Raw genomic sequence first — 19,835 nt, 5'->3', positions numbered from 1 at the left:
CACACGCGTGTGTGTGTGTGTGTTGGTATTTCTAACAGTTAAATAGTCCTTTTAAAAAATTTTCCTTTCACTGTAGGGGAAACATGACAGCTTACTGGTGAGTAAGTACTTTTAGAACTCTCTTAAACGAGCCTCTCTGGGTGATTATTAGGAATTTGAAGGGGACAGGAGCTCTCCACGTTATAAAAAGTAAACTGGCTGACGTGCCGCCTCTGCTGTCCAACTCCTTTGGCATCTGTATGCCCCATTGGCATTTTTTACTTGAAGAGAATAAACTCCTGTTTACTAGTTGTTCTGTAGTATTACACACGTTTTTTTGTCTTGTCTGTCTAGGATATAGAAAATCAGCTTGCCATGAAATCTAAAGCTCTGGATGACTTGAGGCAAAGTTCTCTGACAATGGATGGGGGAGACATGCCATTGTTAGAAGACATGGTGTCTGGAATTGATGCGCTGCTTCAAAAGAAGAAGAATGTGACCAGCCAGGTACGAGGCATCCCTCAGTCTGCTGTTTCTCCTCATATGGCCTTGCATTTGTCGCTGTGACTGTTCTTTTATCACAGAGATTTACCCGGTGGTGAAAAACCAGAGAGCTGCTGAGAAGCATCCTGAAGTGAAAAGAACCATTTCAAGCCTCATTTTATGTCCTAAAAAACTGAAAGCAAAGTGGTGGCCCCGGCAGGCAGGAAATCCGCTTGGTTATCTTTGTTTTATCTAACATACTCAGGCAAGCATAAATGTCTCCTCCTCTCAGAACAGCAGAGCATCTGGCTTTGTTTCCAGGTCAGCTCCACAGCAGCAATTGGGAAAGAGCCCCAGGCCTGTAGGAGATGCAGCAGGGAGTGGGGGATCTGTATTGCATAGCCTCAGGGAGCTGGGAGCAGGGTCAGCATTGGGAACCCCAGAGGTGGAAAAAGAGATGGGGGTTGGGGGGGAGTATACAGGATGCCCCCAAAAGGAGGACACTGGGAGAGAAGGCTGAGACATGCCAAGAGTGTGTACTTCCCACCCAGGGAGGATGCTCTGAAGGTTAGCCAGTGATAATGTGTTTCCTCCAGCATCCTCACTGGGAGTTAAATACATCACTGAGATCTGCCTTCGACCTCATGTTCCTAGTGGAGAGTGAGAACAAGCTGTGTAATTGACATCCCTGGGCAGCCTGCAGCCTCAGCCCTTCCTTCCCTCTGACTCTGGGGAAATAGGGATGAGCTCCATCAGTCATTTGTCAGTCCTGTCTGTTTAAGTTACTCTGCTCACGACCAGGAGACAGAGAAAGCAGACAGTAATGGAACCAGAGCCTTGAGAAGTTCAAGCAGTGCAGGAAATACAGGTGAACAGATAAGAGTGATGTAATGAATATATAATGTAATAAAAGAAAGGAGGGAGATTAAATTAAGATGGTACAGATAACAAGATCGTAAGAGAGAGACACACAAGTAAATGGAAGGGTCCAAAAGTGAAGTAAATTTTCAGTTGATTTTTCTTTTTCTTTTTTTTTTTTTTTTTTTTTTGAATTTTTTTCTCTATTTTTTGGGGGGGAGGGGAGGGGTAGGAAAGGGGAGAGGGAGAGGGGGAGGGAGAGGGAGAGGGAGAGCAGTTGATTTTTCAATAAAGATAGCATGATAATTCACAGGGAAAGGGGGGATTTTTTTTTCCCACAATATGACACTGGGTCACCTGGATGTTAACATGAAAAAGAATGATGCCCACTAACTCAATGCCACGTCCAAAATTTAACTTAAAATGAATCAGACATAAACATATGAGTTAAAACTGTAGACTCTTTAAAAAGTCAACATACATGTTCATAACTGTCTTCCTGGAGACACTAGACGTGTAAGCAGCCAGAGGAGGGGATGAGGAGAGCTGAGCGTCATCAGAATTGAGCACGTTGTTCTTTTGGAGAATATAGCAAAGAAGTGCAAAGACACGCTACAGGATGGGGAGAGACAGGCAGGAGCGTACGCCCTCAGCTGTTAACCTTGCTTGTTTCAGTGACTTACCACCAGGAGTAAGAGAAGATAGAAAGCAGTGGAATCCAAGCTGAGTCTTTTCGAAGGGTCTCCTATGTACACTATAAAGGGCTACACAGCAGAACTGGAGGAGCAAACAGGGAGGTTGCTTGAATGGACGTCTCCGCAAAAGATGGCGTGGATGACCAATAAGCACTAGCTATCAAGGGAATTAAAATCAAAACCACAGTGAAATGCCAGTCATACCCATGAAGATGGCAGCCTTAGAGACAGGCGATAGCTGTTGTCATACCAAGGATGTGTTCATACGCTGCAGGTGGGGACCAAAGTCCAGCTGCATCGGAACGTTGCATGGCAGTTCCTTGAGGTTAAACATGGACCTGACATGACTCGCCATTCACGTAGGTGGTGAATGCTTATAGCCGGCTAATCATGATAACCCTGAAATGGTGACAACCTGTTGTCTATCCAACTATGGATGTCTTAGTAACATGTAACTGTTTTGTGGGGTATTATTCAGCTGTCTAAAGCAGCAATATATTCTGTATCAACATACTTTAAAACCTGATAAGTACAAGCCAGTAGTCATAAAAACAAAATACCATATATGAATCCATTTATATGAAATATTTAGTACAAGCAAACCTTTGGAGACAGAATTTGTAACTGGAGGATACACCTGACTTTTAAATGGCTATGATGTTTCTTTTTGGAGTAGAGAATGTATTCTAAAATTGTAAGATTTTAATCTTTAAATAGAATAAGAATTTAAATAAGAATTTAATCTTTAAATATAAATTATATGAGGGGTGAATTTTACCTCAGTAAAGTGTTGGTTTTAAAAATGCAGGAGGGAGGCTGGGGAGCTTGCTCAGTTGGTGAGGAACAAACATCAGGACCCAAGTTTGATCCCACAGCAAGAGAACCCACAGCAAGAGAAGCTGGTCATGAAGACACACAGTTGTGATTCCAGCAGCTGATGCCTGGCAGCAATGGTTGCCACGCTTTCCTATCTCTGCCCACAGGCAGTCACTCCCCCAAGCCTGTTTTCTGGTCTAGCAAATAGGAATAAGAACACAAACTGACCCTTTACTACCTTAATAGTGGCCGATGCTGCCCGGCGGTGGTGGCGCACACCTTTAATCCCAGCACTTGGGAGGCTGAGGCAGGTGGATTTCTGAGTTTGAGGCCAGCCTGGTCTACAGAGTGAGTTCCAGGACGGCCAGGGCTACACAGAGAAACCCTGTCTCGGAAAAAAAAAAAAAATAGTGGCCGATGCCTATCACGGTGCGGTGACATTTACACAGCTTCCTGCCTCTCTTTCTACTCTGTTAAGGCTCCCTTAGTGCATTCCTCCTCTTTTCCCCTCAGACCATATGTGTGATGTCTCTTGGGATCAAAGCTGGGTGTGTTGGTGCATACCTATGATCCCAGCACTGGGGGGGGTTGGGGGGCTGAGTCAGGATTCCATGTCCCAAGCCTGCCTGAGCTATATGCAAGCACTTTTACCTCTAGGCCATCTCATGGCCCTTTATATCTTAAATACTTCATGCTGGCCTGGAATTCATCATGTAGCTTAGGCCTCAGCATATGCTCTCCTGCATCCACCTTCCAAGTGTTGGGATTGCAGACACGCACTCACAGCAGCTTTGTTGGTTGTTCTCACTAAGGAGCAAAATGTTCAACTCCTGTTAACAAAATGTACCAGTGGGTAAAATATGCCTGCCCTTCATGCATGCCCAACATGAGTGCACTGCGTGCTTCTCTCCAGCTTGTGATGGCTTTGCAGAAGCCACACCTAAGCCCAGACATCACCTTAGCATCAGCTTCTTACCCTTACAATGCTTTACAGTTGTAGAGGTTTTTCACAAACCCTATTGGTGTGTGTGTGTGTGTGTGTGTGTGTAGAAACCAATTGACTGAGTTAAATAATTTGCCCAAAGCCAGAAGGCTGGCAGAGTGATTGAACCCATTGCTCAGATGCTCTTTCTTGCCTGGTATCTTGCCCTGTGTCTGTCATGAGCCTCATGATATTGGGGCTCTTTCCCACTGGTCCATGTTAAAACAGCTTTCTTTGAGATCTGTATGCTTCTTAGCCTAGCCTTGCCACCTTCAGGAAGTTAGTGGAGATCTCCAGTACTTTCCATTGAAATGCCTAAATTGAGTACAATAATAGATTCCTTGAGAGGAAATAAACTGAGAGGCTGTCTTAGGAATGCTAAGTCAGGGTTTCCGCTTTCCTGCAGGTCCACCAGCTCAGAGCCTCTGTGCAGTCGGTGCTGCAGGAGTGGAAGGCCTGTGACAAGCTCTACGATGAGGCCAGCATGAAGACAACCCAACTCACATATTCCATGGAGCACAGCAAGCCCGCGGTTTTATCACTGCAGGCCTTGGACTGCCAGGTGCAGAACCTTGAGGTAAGTTAGCCAGTGTGGCCAAAGGTATTGTGGGTAAAAGTTAAAGCTATGCATGAAGCAAGCACTATAATGAACGCGGGTGCTTTTGTACTATTTGCAGTGAAGCAAAAAAAGCAGTGCTTTAACTAGAGGTATCAAAGGCACGGCTTGGGATTTTAAAGTTACTCACATGAGCCACAGGAAGTTTTAAGTGTATCTTGAATGCTCTGTGTCTTTAATTTCGTGGTTTATGAAATTGTGTGTGTGGACAAGTGTTATATGTTTAGCAACTTAATACTTCTAAGTTCAACTTGAGGAAGGAGTGCCTTGTTAGTCGCCTGTTCTTGGTTGTGTGTCACTGTCCTGTAAGGTCTACATGTTTGTGTCCTTGATGTGCTGCACCTTCTGGGGTGGGATGGCCAAACCACCTGATTTTACCTTTTTCTGTGTCCTCAGGCCCTTCAGGATGAAGCTGAGAATGGAGAACAGAGCTGGGAGAAACTGCAGGAGGTCATTGGCAGACTCAAAGATTCCTGCCCCTCCATTGCTGGCATAATTGAGGAGAAATGCCAGGATGCTCACTCAAGGTACACCCAGAATGCAGTTTGAAAGACCGACCCGCTCTTTTGACCCTTAGGCCTCCTAAAAGCTTCTCCCGTTTCACGGTGACAGCTTCTCCCCGCTTCACGGTGACAGGCTCCATGGTTACTGTAGCTCTTCCTTGAAGGGTGTGGTTCACTGTATAAGGCTCAGTGTCATGAGAGCATCCGTGTGTCTCAGTTTCTGGGATAATCAAGCTAGAAATGCCCTAATGAGCAACTTTCAGAGTGTGTCCTCTAAAAGTCAGGCTCGGCCCTGGGAACCCCAAATCGGCAACAGAAACGCTAAGGAGTGGAGAGTCTGTGGGACACAATGGGGTGGATGTGCTCAAAACAGCTCTTGGAAAGTGGCCCAAAGCCCAAGACAATGTGGAGAAGCTGGGTTGCCTTCGAGTCTTCTGCATGAAGACTCCTGTGCTTCAAAAGCAAACCAGTGTTCAGTAAAGTATAGGACAGCAAACTGCCTGCCTGGCAGGCTACCCTTGGGTCTCCGTTGAGTCTTCACTGATGACAGTAGAGTATCTAGCTCCACGTTTGTGTGCAGTGCCCTCCCTGCATTGGCAGAACTGTTGCTGTTGAAGGAGTCAGCTCACTGCTGCACACACAGGCTCCCTCTTTTCATCGGTGTTCTCTGTTTGTTGTTGGAGTTGCTGCAAACTGAGTGCAGGCCTTGAAGCATGCTACTCAAATGCTCTACCACTGAACTTCATCTCTGTTCATGCAGGTGCAGCAGTTAATCTGCAGAATGTTCTGCACAGCCATTTAAAACGGTTGTTCCTCCCTTGTCCTCCTTCCTCTTCCCTCTTCTTCCTCCCTCTTCCTTTTCCCTCCTCTTCTTCCCCCTCTTCCTCTCTCTCCATCCTCTGCCAGAATCTCACTGAGTTGCTGATTGGCCTAAAAGTCACTGTGTAGTCCCTGCCGGCCTCAAACTTGAGATGGTCTTCTTCACTCACCTCAGCCTCCTAAGTAATCGATAAGATTACAATCAGGAACCTACATGGGTCTAGCTTTTTCTTTTTTTGTAACATGGAAAAGTTAAAAAAAAAAAAAAAAGAGTGAGAGGAAATGAAAAACAAGATAAAAATCTATAAATGGAATAATTGTTTCATTTATTTCAACTTGAAAATAAAGAATATTTTGTTTGTTTTATAATTAGACAGTAAATTTATTTGATACAAGCAAAATATAAATAAGACCTATTTAAAAAGCCAGGAGTGGCTTCGCAAGCCTTTAATCCCAGCAATTGTGAGGCAGAGGCAAGAGGTGCTCTTATGAGTTTGAGGCTAGCCTGGTCTACATAGTGAGTTCCAGGATAGTCAGAGCTACATAGTGAGTCCCTGTCTCAAAAAACTCAAAATAGATCTCTCTACTTTTAATTAACTTCCCGGTAGAGCATGTGTATAATCTTGCTACAAGGACAGGGTGGAATGAGGGCTCCGTTGTTACCATTACCCTGCCAGGTGGACCCAGGCGAACCAAGACCTGGCAGACCAGTTGCAGGAGGCCCGTGGTCAGCTGCAGCTCTGGAAGGCTCCTCACAACTCTCATGCAGAAGCGGCAGCCTCGCTGCAACAGCAGGAAGCAAAGTTCCAACAGCTTGCCAACACCAACATGTCTGCAAACAACCTGGCAGACATCTTGCCACGGGCCCTGAAGGACATAAAGGTAGGTGCAAAGCCTCAAGGAGAAAACTAAGCCAAGTCCATAAAACAGCCGGGACCAGGGAGGGACAAAGAAGTAATCAGACAGGGCACAAAGCAAATGGGACATGTGTGGTTTGAAGGAGAAGGTGGCAGATGGGTCAAGGAGCTACTGCCACCACTTCTTTCCAAGTTTACATGTCTGTTGGAGCCATTAAATCATCAAAAGCCTCACACAGAATCTGAAGTTGAAGCCACATGGCCTCACTTGTTGTAGAGCATCATCACAGCAATAGAAACCTTAAGACAGACATATATGTATGTTTGTATATGTATGTACGTGTGTAGGTACTCACAGAGGCCAGAAGGTGTCTGATCCCTTAGAGCTGGAGTTACTGGTGATCATGTGAGAATCTCTTGCTTTAAAAATAATCCTGGGTGGGCAGGGCTAGAGAGATTGCTCGCAGTTATGAATAAGCACTGTTTTCCCAGAGGTCCCTGCTTCGTTCCACAGCACCAGTGTTGGGTGGCTCACAGTCCATCATCAAAGGAAGTCAAAGCAGGGCAAGTAGTGACGCAGGAACATGGCTCACTCACTGGCTTGCTTTTCATAGCTTGCTTTCTAACTCAGGACTAGCCAAGGGGTGGCACCACCTGCAGTGAGCTGGGCACACTCCCATCAGTCATTATTCAAGAAGATGCTGTACAGGCTTGCCCACAGACCAGTGTACTGGGGGCACTTTTCTCAGTTGAGGTTTACTCAAATGAATCTAGCATGTGTGCAAGTTGACAGAATGCTTGCCAGCACAACAAACATAATTTGAAACAAAAATAAGTCTTAATGATGGTGGTGGTGCTGGTGCTGATGATGGTGATATGGTAATGATGATGGGGACTGGGGAGATGGCTCAGTTAACAAAGTACTTGTTGTGCAAGAGGACCTGATTCAATCCTCAGCACCCATGTCAAAAGCTAAGTATGGCTATTGAAATCCCACTGCTGTGGACATGGAGACAGCAGGGCTCACAGTAAGACTAGGCCAGTGGAGAGACTCTGACCCAAAATATAAGTAAATGCACAGTTCAAACGCACCTGCTCATAGCCACACACACCAAATATCTCAAAAATAGTAATTCTGACCTTGGTGCCACATGAGTATGACTTTCCTGGGAATTCAGTGACCTTAGACTATTTAAGAACAGGGCAGTTTTAGCTATGGTGTTTTTCCACTACTAGGAGAAAATATGCAGATATTCCATTGTATGAAACTTGGTAACAAGATGTGTTTTATATCTTGTAACACTCTAGGTCAGATTAAAAATGAATAACAGATTTAATTAAAGTGCCCTGAGGTCTGCTTGCCTAGTGAGATGCTACAGGCTCTACATGAGTTCATTTCTATTGGAAGGTCAGCGGAAAGGGACAGTCTATAGTCATTCTTGAGATGATTTGAAAGCCCAGCCCTCAAGTGTTAGACAATTAGAAACACAAAGCATGAGAGGAGCCAAGACTCTGTTGGTCAATGAAGGTTCAGCACTTAAACTGCCAAATTTTCGTGCAGCACTGGTAGGCTACATCATTCTAAGAAACCTTAGCCGGGCAGTGGTGGCGCATGCCTGTAATCCCAGCTCTTGGGAGACAGAGGCAGGCAGATTTCTGAGTTCAAGGCCAGCCTGGTCTACAGCGTGAGTTCCGGGACAGCCAGGGCTACACAGAGAAACCCTGTCTCAAAAAAAACAAAATAATAATAATAATAATAATAATAATGAAAGAAACCTTAAGTTTTTTCAGCTATTTTAAATAAACAGTAACAGTGACAACAAAAGGTTTACAGAAGCACAGTGGCAGGGGTTGATGGCTGTTGGGGAGAAAAAAATCAGCATTTTGCTATCCTTTCTCCTTCTCCAGGGGCTGCGGCGTGACCTGAGGAAGACCAAAGAGGCCTTCCTTGAAAATTCTACCCTCTCGGACCAGCTGCCACAGCCTGCAGAGCACAGCACCCCTGGGCTCCACTCTGGACAACGGCACTCCCTCCAGACAGCTGTGTATTTAGAAAAGATGCTACTGGCAAAATCAAATGAATTTGAGGTTTGTCTTGCTTTTCTGTTGAGTGGTGACTGTGGACCAGGCCACCCTCAGTCTTTTGAATCCTCTGAAGCAGTTGTACTGTTTAGATGGCACCATAGGGAAACTGTAGAGGGAAGTCACCCCAGACAGAGTCTTGTTTAATCACGTGGGCAATGGCCCACTCTTAAGTGACCATCTGTTCTTTATCAAACATGGTAATTTCACAAGGAGCATGCTTCGTGCCCTGTTCAGATCTCGGTTATCTGGATTTAGGGTAATTGAGACACAGGTATGACTGACTGTTGGAGTCTTCATTCATCTCCTGAGTTGTAGTGTGCGAACTAAGAGAACAGAATAGCCCCTTCTCAGTGTGGAACTGGTCTACAAGACCCCAAGGCACAGGATGAAATTCCAGGACCTTTACAGACACCTCTGAGGTGATATTGAGCAGAAAATAACTTGAGCTCTCAGCAGCCCACAATGTGCTTTCTTCTGTCTTATGCACTCATGAAATTTCCTAATGACAATGTCTCTTTATAGATTGTTCTGGCACACTTTAAGGATTTTGCAGACCGGCTGGCATATTCAAAAGATCTTATTACGCATGAGGAAGAAAATTTGAATAAACTTTACAATGAAGAGAAAGAAGAAGTTCCTGACTTGTTCCTGGTATTGGCGATATGTGTCTTTCCTAAGGGCTTAGATTTTCCATGGGGCTAAAACATAAGCTAATTACTGCTGCGTGAATCTGCTCACACCCTGCTATGTGTTCACTTCCTTTACATCTGCATCCTGATTAACTCATGAGCACAGTCATTCTCTTCCCTTCTATCCCTGCTATATCTTACTAAGGTCTCAAACCGCAGAACACTGTGGGACTCTATTTTACTAATGAGTTATTAATATACCTATGTTATTAATACACAGGTACTGTCCATAGATGTTTTTATCTTGAGATCACTATGAACTAACTAACTTCACTGAACCAAAATAGTCAAGGAATTATCTGTTGTAGTTAATTTTTTTTTAACCCCCTGGTTAGTTTGAAGATCAAACAGAAAATATTCAATTAAAATTGGGCACATTTCCTTTTTAATTACCTTAGTAAGTTTCATATAAAATGAAGCAACAGAAGAATTCTAGATCCAATAAGCTTCCAAAGATCAATACTTATGACCTCCATGAGGAGTCAGCAAATGATAGTAGCATGCTATCCAGATCCCAGACCACCACTCAGTTTTGTAAACAAAATTTTATTTAGGCCCTACCATCCTTTTCACTTATACATCCCCCATGAGAGGTGGTAGGCTGTGAGGACAGAGCCGGAAGGTTGCTTTCCTGACAAGATGGCCCACAAAGCTAAAACCCTGATTGGCTGGCCATCTGCAGAAAATGTTTTGTTGACCCTGCCCTAAGATATGACAGCAGAATTGGGGAGATAGTGGGTATTGTGAAGGTGTTCACTTAACATACTGTTGACCTCGTACTGACCTAAAGGCTGTCCCAGGGGTAGGTTTTTTTAAAAAAAATAAAGTCTTGATAAGTCTTTTCTCTTGTGATTTCACATGAGTAGACTAGGTCAAGTCTGGTTTAAGCACCACACTTAGCTAGGATCATATTAAGGATGAGATTTCCACTTGATGTGTACGTATGCTGTATAGCCTGTTGAAGGTCCAGATGTAGTCTTTAAAAAGACCACAGCTCATTCTCAGTCTTGCACAAAGACAAAATTTAATGTCCCTTCCTGCTTCTTGGTACTGCTCATGTGTGTTACTTTTCTCATGGCTATGACAAAATCAACTTGAGAAAGGGTTTGGAGACTGGCAAGATGGCTCTACAGCTGTAACCCACATAAACATGGAAGGAGAAGAATACCTGTTCCCTTAAGGTGTTCTCTGACCTCCACATCACACGTGTACACACATGATAATAATAATAAAGGTTTTAAAAAGAAAGGGCTATTTTGATTGGTGGTTTTAGGGCTTACAGTCCATCATGGTAGGGAAGGCAACAGGAAGGAAATGTGAGGTGGCTTGACACATTGTAGCACAGTCAGGAAGCAGAGAGAGACAACTCTTGCCATTCAGCTGGCTTGCTTCTCTCTCTTGGTTCAGTCTATGCCTCCCAGCCTATAGGGAGTACCTATAGGCTATGGAGCCAATTGGGTACCACTCACATTCAAGATGGGTCTTCCCTCCTCAGTTAAATCTCTGAAGACAACTTCACAACTCCTGAGGATGTGTCTCCTAGGTGATGCTAAATCCTCTCGAAGTTGACAGCTCAGAGGACCATCATCCCATATGTATAGGCTGGTATCCCCAAATAGAAGCAAGCACCATTGAGAAATCTAAGTTTAGGCCCAATTCTAATTAACTAGCTGCTTGACTATATGTGAGTTATACTACCTATCTGGGCCCTATTTCTGCTCATATTTAATGTAAGAAAGCCAGTTGATCATGTAGACATTTTATCTGTGCTTTTTTCCCTCATAGAACCATGTGCTGGCACTGACAGCGCAGTCACCTGACATTGAACATTTGAATGAAGAGAGCCTCAGGCTCCCCCTCAGTGACATAACAATAAAAACATTGCAAGACGTGAACCGGCAGTGGATCCGGGCTACCGCCACAGCGCTGGACCACTACAGGTCAGAGCATCCATTCTCTACTGCCACTTCAGGGAAGATAGAATCAAGATCATTATTATGAGGCTCAGTTTTGTTTTGTTTTCAAATCTTTATAGCAAACTTCAGGGAAATGGGTTGAATGAAAAGTTCCTTCACTACTGTGAAAAGTGGATCCAGGTTCTGGAGAAGATACAAGAATCACTTGCAGTGGATGTTGCCCACAGCCCCCCTGCTCTCCTGGAACAACAGAAAACCTATGAGGTAATCCTGTGCTCTGCCACTCCTCAGCCACTTCCCCCGAAGCAGGGAACAGGGAAAGGAGACATTCAAGTGAAACACAAGGAGTGCCTGCCTACCTTAATTGTCATCGGTGATCATAGGCATTTAGGAATAGCTACTATTGCTAAGTTTGTTGTTTTTTCCAGTATTATGTTCCTAGATGATATTAATATCATGGTCGAACGTGTTTTGCACTTGGCTTCGGATAACTTGAGAACGAATCATTTCACAGGTCCTCTGAGAGCCTTACTAGGAAGCATAAGTTCCCGGTTCCTGACAATGAAATCTATCAGCTGATAATTTTTACATTTTGGTTCATGAACAGATATTAGAAGCAGAAGTCTCTATAAACCAGACAGTCGCTGACGCTTACGTGGCTCAGTCCTTACAACTCCTGGACACAGCAGAAATAGAGAAGAGGTAAGCCATGAGGGGTCTGGAGAGAATGCACTTGGTGGGCAGGCCTCCCAAAGTGAGAGCCTTTGTGTGTGTTTATGGGGTGCCTTTGGTGTAGCGTGTAAGCCCATTGATACAATGAAATGAATTTTAAGCACTCAGGGTAATTGTCTCTTATCCATGCCTTTGTCTGGCGCCTTTGGGCTCTTCTCTTCCCGCTGTTTGTAAGAGTCACCATGGGTTTTTCTGAACTACAGATCTTAGGGTGCATGCTAGGATCTGCTCCTTCTAACTGCCAACATGTAAACGTCGCCTACATCTGTGCCATGCAGCCTCACAGGGGGACCAGCCTTCTGCTTCTACCTCAGGACAGGGTTGTGCCTTATGGCCATAAATATGCTACTGATGCTTTTTCCTGTTGTAAGTGGATGACGTTGGCAGCACAGAGGATTCTCAAAAGAGCCACCCCCACCCCACCCCCACCCCCCGAGTATATTAACTAAGCTTTGAGTGATTCTTCTGTGTTATCTTTTCTCTCCGCTTTCTCCTGCATGAGGTTTTGTTATTTGAAAATATGATGTAAGGTGCTCTTATCCCAGGCATGGAGCTGTGTCATAGTCACAAGAGGAGAAATGTCTCCCGAGGCATCCCCAGTGGAGTCTGTGGGCAACAGCAGGCAGGCTAGCCTCAGGGAACCACTCATGTAGCTGTTGACATGGACAGAATCCCGAGGTGGCCCAGTTGTTCAAACGTTTCTGGTTGAACAGAACCAGTGTCCTGGATGGTACCATTTACCCTCTCCCTGACTCCAATCCATAGCTGAGAAATACAAAGCCTGTATCTTTGTAGCCCTCGAGTGATACATGCAGGCCCACCCCAGGGTAATAAGCTATTTTGATTGCTTGTTATGATAAATATGACTTACCCAAAATAAAGGCCTTACTTCTCCATGAGCGGTATCCATCTGTAAAGAACTAGCTGGACAGTTACAATACAGCTTACTCTTGATTGCACCAGTTATATAAATAACTGGTCCAATAATTTATAACATTACAAAGCACCTGGCCATGTAATCCCATTTATCACAGTTTCTAGATTTGCAGAAAGACCTGGCACCCTGTATGTTAAGACAGCTCAGCTCTTTTAAAGGAGTGCTCCCCCCCAGCACTGTGCCCCTCACTGAGTTTCAGGCAAACCGGGCTCAGGTTTCATGAAGCTGTTTGTTTCCCGTAATGTTGTGCATGCAAACATCCGTCCTGGCCAGTTCCTTCTTCTGCATGTTTGTGTTAAGAATCTCTCACCATGGTTTCTCCCTAGACCAGAATTTGTCTCAGAATTCTCAACACTGTCAGACCAGTGGCAGAGGGCTGCCCGGGGTGTTCAGCAGAGGAAATGTGCCATCGGTAGGCTGGTGACACAGTGGCGGTTCTTTACCACCTCTGTGGAGGACTTGCTCCGGTTTCTCACTGACACTGGCCACCTACTGTCTGCAGTAAAGGAACAGGACTGTTACAGTCTTTGCCACACCAGGCGCCTGATCCACGAGCTGAAGGTATGTACGCACGGGTTGGCCGTGAGAAGCACACGGGACGAGGGATGAGGGAGCCTTAGTGCAAGATATTTGCTCGACTGATGTTTTATTTGAATTTACTTTTATTATTTTTAATCACACATATAGACGTGTGCATGTGAGTGTTGGTACCCAAAACAGCCAGGGGTGTTAGGACCCCCCCTGGAGCTGGAATTATAGGTGGTGGTAAGCCACCTGATATATAAGTGAGAAGAACTGAATTCTGGTCTTCTGAAAGAGCAGCACATGCTCTCAATCTCTGAGCCGGCTCTCCCGCCCCCTGAGTGTTAATATTTTCTGTCCTTACCCTAGTATGTTCTGTGCAGTGGGAGGCCAGCGAAGTATGACCACCCACAGCCTGGTCACTAGTCTTGTGCAGTGTGAAGCTTTGTCTTTTGAGAAATAGAGATGTTCTGCCTAGAGGGCAGAAGAACGGGAGAGGTCTGCGGTGATAGGATCACATCATTCAAACTCTGAGGTCCTGGCGAATGTATAAGGTACCCACAGGGTGACAGAGTCACACCATTCAATCTCTGAGGGTCCTGGTGAATGTATAAGGTACCCACAGTTGTAGTGACAGATGGGAGAGCTGCTTGCTCTTCAAGAGCAAATTCAGGCAACCAAATGTACATCAGAAGGATTTAGGGGCTGGCAAGGTGGCTCAGAGAGTAAAGGCAATTGTTGCCCAGCCTGAAAACCTGAGTTCAATCTCTGGGACTCACATGATAGAAGAAAATAACTAACTCCCACAAGTTTTCTTCTGACCTCCAGATATGCACTGTGTAGCAGATGCACCCCACCCCGACATACATTCTATAGTAAATCAACATATAAAAAATTAAAGGAAAGCTGCTTTGTGAGCATAGGATTAGAGTAAGTTATTGAATGCATTCCCTCTTTATTAGAGGGGATCCCTCTACACTAGAGATGCAGACAGTTGCCATATCACTGCCTGAAATGCTCGCTGGCCTTCTCACTTACCCAGTCATCAGATATTGACTGAGTGCCCTCTCTGTCCTGGTGCCTGTCCTCATCACAGTGTAAGGACTAGGCTTTGCTCTCATCAACACATCTAGGAAAGTAACTAAAGGACTATTTAATTTAATCAATTAAAGAAAATACCAGGTTGTAATCACCTTGTATATATAATTAGCAGAGGAGCTAATAGCTACTTCAGATTTGGGTGGTCTCTGGGTTGGTGGCATTTTAACTGGGACAAAAAAAAGAGTCAGAGAAGATGCTAGGGTTTTGCTAAATCATGCACCACTGACCAAGCCAGGGCAGAGCAGAGGAAGCCAGGCCTCCTGTCTGAGGAGCTGTGTTGAGTGGCACACTGCGCCTTTGGGAAGCGTGAGTCAGTTAAAGGTTCCTCATTTCTGTGTTGGAGATAGCATGTTTCAGTCTGCATTAAGCTTTAAGTGCCATGAGTTTGACTGTATGCTTTGGGGGTATTACCTTTTTGTTTTCTTTCCTATTTTTCCCCCATTTTTTGCTATAATATGCTCACTCTACTCTTCTGAGTTACTCTGGTGATAACCTTTGTAATTATTTCAGTTCAGAGATGCTAGTTGTTTTGTTGTTGTTTTTATTGTTTTTGTTTTTCAAGACAGGGTTTCTCTGTGTAGCTGTCTCTGGCTGTCCTGGAACCAGGACTCTGTAGACCAGGCTGGCCTCGAACTCAGAAATCCACCTGCCTCTGCCTCCCAAGTGCTAGGATTAAAGGCGTGCGCCACCACTGCCCGGCAGCTAGCTGTTTTCTTAATGCTCTGAGATCCCTATTGCCTTGTACATTTTCATGAGCATATAAATATATAGTTAATATATGATTATATAATATATAAATATTCATATAGTGTGTATATATATATATGATATGTATACATACATATATATACACATATACACAAGCTATGTGCTGCCCCCAGAGGCCAGAAAAGAGGGTCCTATCCCCTGGTACTAGAATTACAGACAGCGGTCATGAAAGTGCTGGGAATGAATGATGGACCTCTGGAAGAGCAGTCAGTGCTCTTAACCACTGAGCCATCTCTCCAGGACCCCAAGCTTTTAATCTACTAAGAGTTTTATCTGTTACTGATCCTTGGAAGTTATCCTATGACCACCTCATCTGGAAGTATAGACCTATTCAGCATTGAACATTAACTTTCCATGTGAGTGTGTGTGCATGAGGACATTCTGTATAGGTTTGCCTAACTTATGTAGAATTAACCATTTAAGAGAAGGTCTGGGAGAAATCCACAATCACATTTTCATCAGACCAGAGTCAACCTCCCTTTTTTTTTTTTTTTTTTTTTTTAACTTTTTAGTGCAGAGAGATCCACATTCAGAGGTGGCGAACAACCTACGAACTGGCCTTGGAAGCTGGGGAGAAGTTGCAGGACACACCCAACCCAGAAACTAGAGAATTCATCCACAGGCAAACCAGCAGGCTTCAGGACACCTGGAAGGACACTGAGCTCAGCCTGGGAGAGATGATCAGTCAGCTTCAGAGCACTGCAGAGGTGAGTGGGCACCATTGCCACATCCTGCACATGGCTCTTGTTGGCTGTGGGACGGGAGGAGTGGTTTTTTAAAAATCCTATATTCTGAGTTTTCTAATGAAAGTCAGTTCCTACTAATATACAAGTCATGCATGTTAGCACCATTAATAAAATAGTAACTGCATGGGAAAACTGAGTATTGCAAATATAAACACTGGAGATGCTATGAAAATACTTACTTTGGGTCAGTGAGATGGCTCAGTGGGTAAAGGCACTTGTTGCCAAGCCTGCAACCTGAGTTCAACCCCAGGAACCCACATAGTGGAGAGAGAGAACCAGCTCTTACAAAATGTCCTCTGTCGTGTGCTATGGCATACCTGTACCCACACAGCCAAGCGTAGTAAATAAATAAGCAAATGAATAAATAAATGTTAAAGGCGAGGTTGTGAAATCCATTGGGTGTTCAGTACATGAAACTAACATTGCACTTATGTGCTACCTGAGGGTTAACACGTGACAATAAGCACAGCATGCTTCGGGGCTCTGTCTCATCAGAGAACACATTTTCCCACATATGGGAGTCTCTTGGGGGATTGCTCACTGTGTGGTTAAGAACTGGAGTCATTAGTAGAATATTCTTGGTTTTGTTTTTGTTTTATTTGGCCCATGTTGTTCTCAAGGACTAAACTGTTTTAAACTTAGGACCCAATACTACACTACTCTTGGGTTTTCTTTTTTTTAAATTATTACTTATTTATTTTCTTTATATGGGTACACTGTAGCTGTCTTCAGACACACCAGAAGAAGGCATCAGAATCCACTACAGATGGTTGTGAGCCACCATCTGGTTGCTGGGACTTGAACTCAGGATCTCTGGAAGAGCAGTTAGTGCTCTAAATAATTGAGCCATCTCTCCAGCCCACTCTTGGTTCTTCAAATGCAGTTTTTATTTTTGTTTCACTTGTCAGAATACTAAGCTATGTTTGTTTTGATTCATTTCGATGCTTCTTCCTGACATTCCTCTAGTCTGCTGTGGGCACCGTTAAAAACAGATACCCAAACTCCTCAGGGAAAGTTTTCTAACCAAGAGTAATTTGTGTGAGTTGGTCAGAGCACTGTGCTATGAACAAAGTATTGTGGGACAAGTGGAACCGTGCTACCAGACAGAACTGGCAAGGTCGAAGCAGATTCAAAAAGCCTGGTAAATCTCTTAATTGAGAACGGTAGGCCTTAGAATCAGCTTCCAACCAGATTTCCTGTCCTGGAATACATGACCACAACAACCACTAAAAGGACCATGACAAGTGGTCACTGTAGCATAAAGACCTAGAGTTCTCCATGGTAATAATGTATCTAGCCAGTGAGCTTCCCTTCCTGGGCATCCTGAGTAAGATGTATGCATTCACATCTACCATGCATAAGACAGTTTGGACAAGTAAGGACTGTCTCCTTCATCAGGGAACTCAGTGGGAAGGAGGGAGGGATGGCCTTCATTGTAAAGAGTCTCCCCTAGGTCTCTCGTAGAAGGTCCCTCTTCCAGACCCCCGTACGTTGGCACTCACTCGGAGCTAAACTGGGTTTTGCCCCAACCTCAGACTTATGGGCCCTCAGACTTGGGTTCTCAACTCCTCGTTGTCCCTGGGTGAGCAGGAGTTTGAGAACCATAGCAGGTCTCACTATTTCTTACCTGGAAGAACATGGACTGGGGCACCTATACTGCTTTCTGCCTTCCTTGAGCGACACTCCGGCAGTGCTCCAGTTCCCAGCAGCAAGGCAGACATGCAGCCTGTTACTCCTGCATTTTGGCATTTTGTCCCCCAGCAGCGAGGCAGAAATAAGGACTGACAGAGTCCCTGAGTTTCCTTGTACGGACTATGTGAAATGCGTGAGCCAGCGGCTACAGCTAAGCCTCAGCCCTGTTGCTGGAGCGGCATAAATGAGCAGTAAGGTAGAAGAACTTGCACTCAGCAGGGTGCTTCTCTCTTTTCCTTTGTCCTGGCTGAGCTTCAGATAGTTGTTACTGTTAATATTTAAATCTGCAGCACCCATTCTGTGGGGCCCCAGCGATGTGTGATTTGTGTTCTCCTTGCTACTTGGCTCAGGCAGCCAGAGACGCCAACCCTGCCACCTACAAGACAACAGCATGGGAGATGGCTCTGCCAATCTTCCACGCTGTCTCCACAAGGCTGGGCTGGGCCCAGACCATCCCACCATCCTCTCTGTACCCGGTAGAAATGAGACTCTAATGTTTAAACATTAACCAAAGGCTTTATAAATTGGATAATGCTCAATAAACAAGATGCCCACACAATTGGAAGTGTTAACCAACTAACCTAGATATAAGTTGTTACCCAGGACTGCTCTCTGTACACGAGTGGTCGTCCATGGCTCCTACATCTCTGCCTCCTTAGCTCCTCTTCCTCCCCTTATTCCTTCTCTTCTTCTCCTTACTCCTCCTCTTCTCCTCCTCTTCCTCTCCTTACTCCTCCCACCTTAGCTCCTCCCAACTTTCGGGGAAATTTTCCCGCTACAGATAATTGTTCAGTATAGGAAGGTTATAACCCTTGACTGGGGCCACCCTAATAGTGCTTAGGGTCAGTACTAAAGACTAGAATGATCTATTATCATATGTTTATATACTTTTAGTGAGTTCAGAAATAGAAATTTACCCTAGTGAATCAGAGCTGAACACCACAAACATGAAAAATGCAGGCACCTATTGGCTGGGTCACATAAGGAAAAGAGGTGCTTGTCTCTTACCTAGGTCTTTCATCTGTGAGCTAACAGATATTCTCCAAGCCCCACGTTTTAAAATGTGTCGGCCAGTATTCTGTGTCTTAAGGTTTTATAACTGCAGTGACTTGTTAAAAGCTTGGAAACTCTTTGCAGGTGGAGGTAGGTGCTACAGTGTGAAGGGAACCAGACGTTAGGAGAGGCCTGACTCTGCCATTGGGACACACACCTAAGGTGTAGATGCTTAAAGTCAATCTTCACGGTAGCCCTTCAGATATGGATTTATACAAAACCAACAGAATAGAGAGATGGAGACAGGGACAGGAAAAAAGACCTCCTCAAACCAGTCCATACCAGTAATTGACAGGTACTGATGTCCCATGTGCCCCTTCAGAGATGAGGAACTGCTTTCTGTGTGGCTTATCCAAACATGCTTAAAAGAAAGTGCGTGTCCATTAAATGAGCTGGTCTGGTGTGTAGTTTGGTCTGGAAAGCCATGTACTCACCAAATTTAATCCTGTTTCCAAATAGACCTGGGACCAGTGTAAAAAGAAAATCAAGAAGCTGAAAAAAAGGCTGCAAGTTCTCAAAGCACAAAGCAAAGATCCCCTTCCTGAACTTCACGAGGCCCTCCATGAAGAAAAGGAGCTGATTAAGGTATTGACATCCAAACCAGCAGCCAGGATAATCACACAGCTGCCTTGTGGCCGCTTCAAATGCCTGTCTGCCTCTCTGTTTTGGTGATCAAGATAAGCGTTCTGGTCAGCTGGAAGATTTTCCCTGCCCTCTGTCTAACATCCTCCTGGTCTCTTAAGGGGTTAGAATCCATGTTCCATATGCTCTGTGTGTAAAGATGAGAAAGGCTTTTGCAAAGCGGTCCATTGTAGGCTCTTAGCGTAGTTCTCTTTCATGTTCTCTTTCTGTTTCTTCTCTGAATGTAAGACCTGGAGTCTGAGATTTTTTTTTAATTGAATGTGTAGGTGGGTATGTGTGTGGTATGGAGATCCGAGGACAGCCTCAGGTGTCAGTCTCTGCCCTACACCTTGTTTGAGGCAGGA

The 19,835-nt window shown here is 44.7% G+C and overlaps 1 protein-coding gene across 10 annotated transcripts in view; it reads left to right on the top strand.

Annotated features, from left to right (window-relative positions):
• Positions 1-19,835, top strand: part of Syne2 (spectrin repeat containing nuclear envelope protein 2) — a 309,215-nt gene that overhangs the window by 240,599 nt on the left and 48,781 nt on the right. For all 10 annotated transcript variants that reach the window (XM_076921989.1, XM_076921988.1, XM_076921985.1 and 7 more), the window contains 12 exons: positions 334-486; positions 4,220-4,390; positions 4,826-4,956; positions 6,429-6,633; positions 8,517-8,696; positions 9,216-9,344; positions 11,168-11,322; positions 11,418-11,562; positions 11,906-12,000; positions 13,294-13,528; positions 15,871-16,065; positions 19,309-19,434. In XM_076921989.1, coding sequence (XP_076778104.1) covers positions 334-486; positions 4,220-4,390; positions 4,826-4,956; positions 6,429-6,633; positions 8,517-8,696; positions 9,216-9,344; positions 11,168-11,322; positions 11,418-11,562; positions 11,906-12,000; positions 13,294-13,528; positions 15,871-16,065; positions 19,309-19,434 — 1,920 coding nt within the window. The remainder of the gene's footprint in view (positions 1-333; positions 487-4,219; positions 4,391-4,825; positions 4,957-6,428; positions 6,634-8,516; positions 8,697-9,215; positions 9,345-11,167; positions 11,323-11,417; positions 11,563-11,905; positions 12,001-13,293; positions 13,529-15,870; positions 16,066-19,308; positions 19,435-19,835) is intronic.

The sequence above is a fragment of the Arvicanthis niloticus genome, chromosome 23 (genome assembly GCF_011762505.2).
Source record: "Arvicanthis niloticus isolate mArvNil1 chromosome 23, mArvNil1.pat.X, whole genome shotgun sequence".
NCBI lineage: Eukaryota > Metazoa > Chordata > Mammalia > Rodentia > Muridae > Arvicanthis > Arvicanthis niloticus.
The sequence above is the reverse complement of the archived record's forward strand: the minus strand, read 5'-3'. Positions and strand labels throughout refer to the sequence as shown.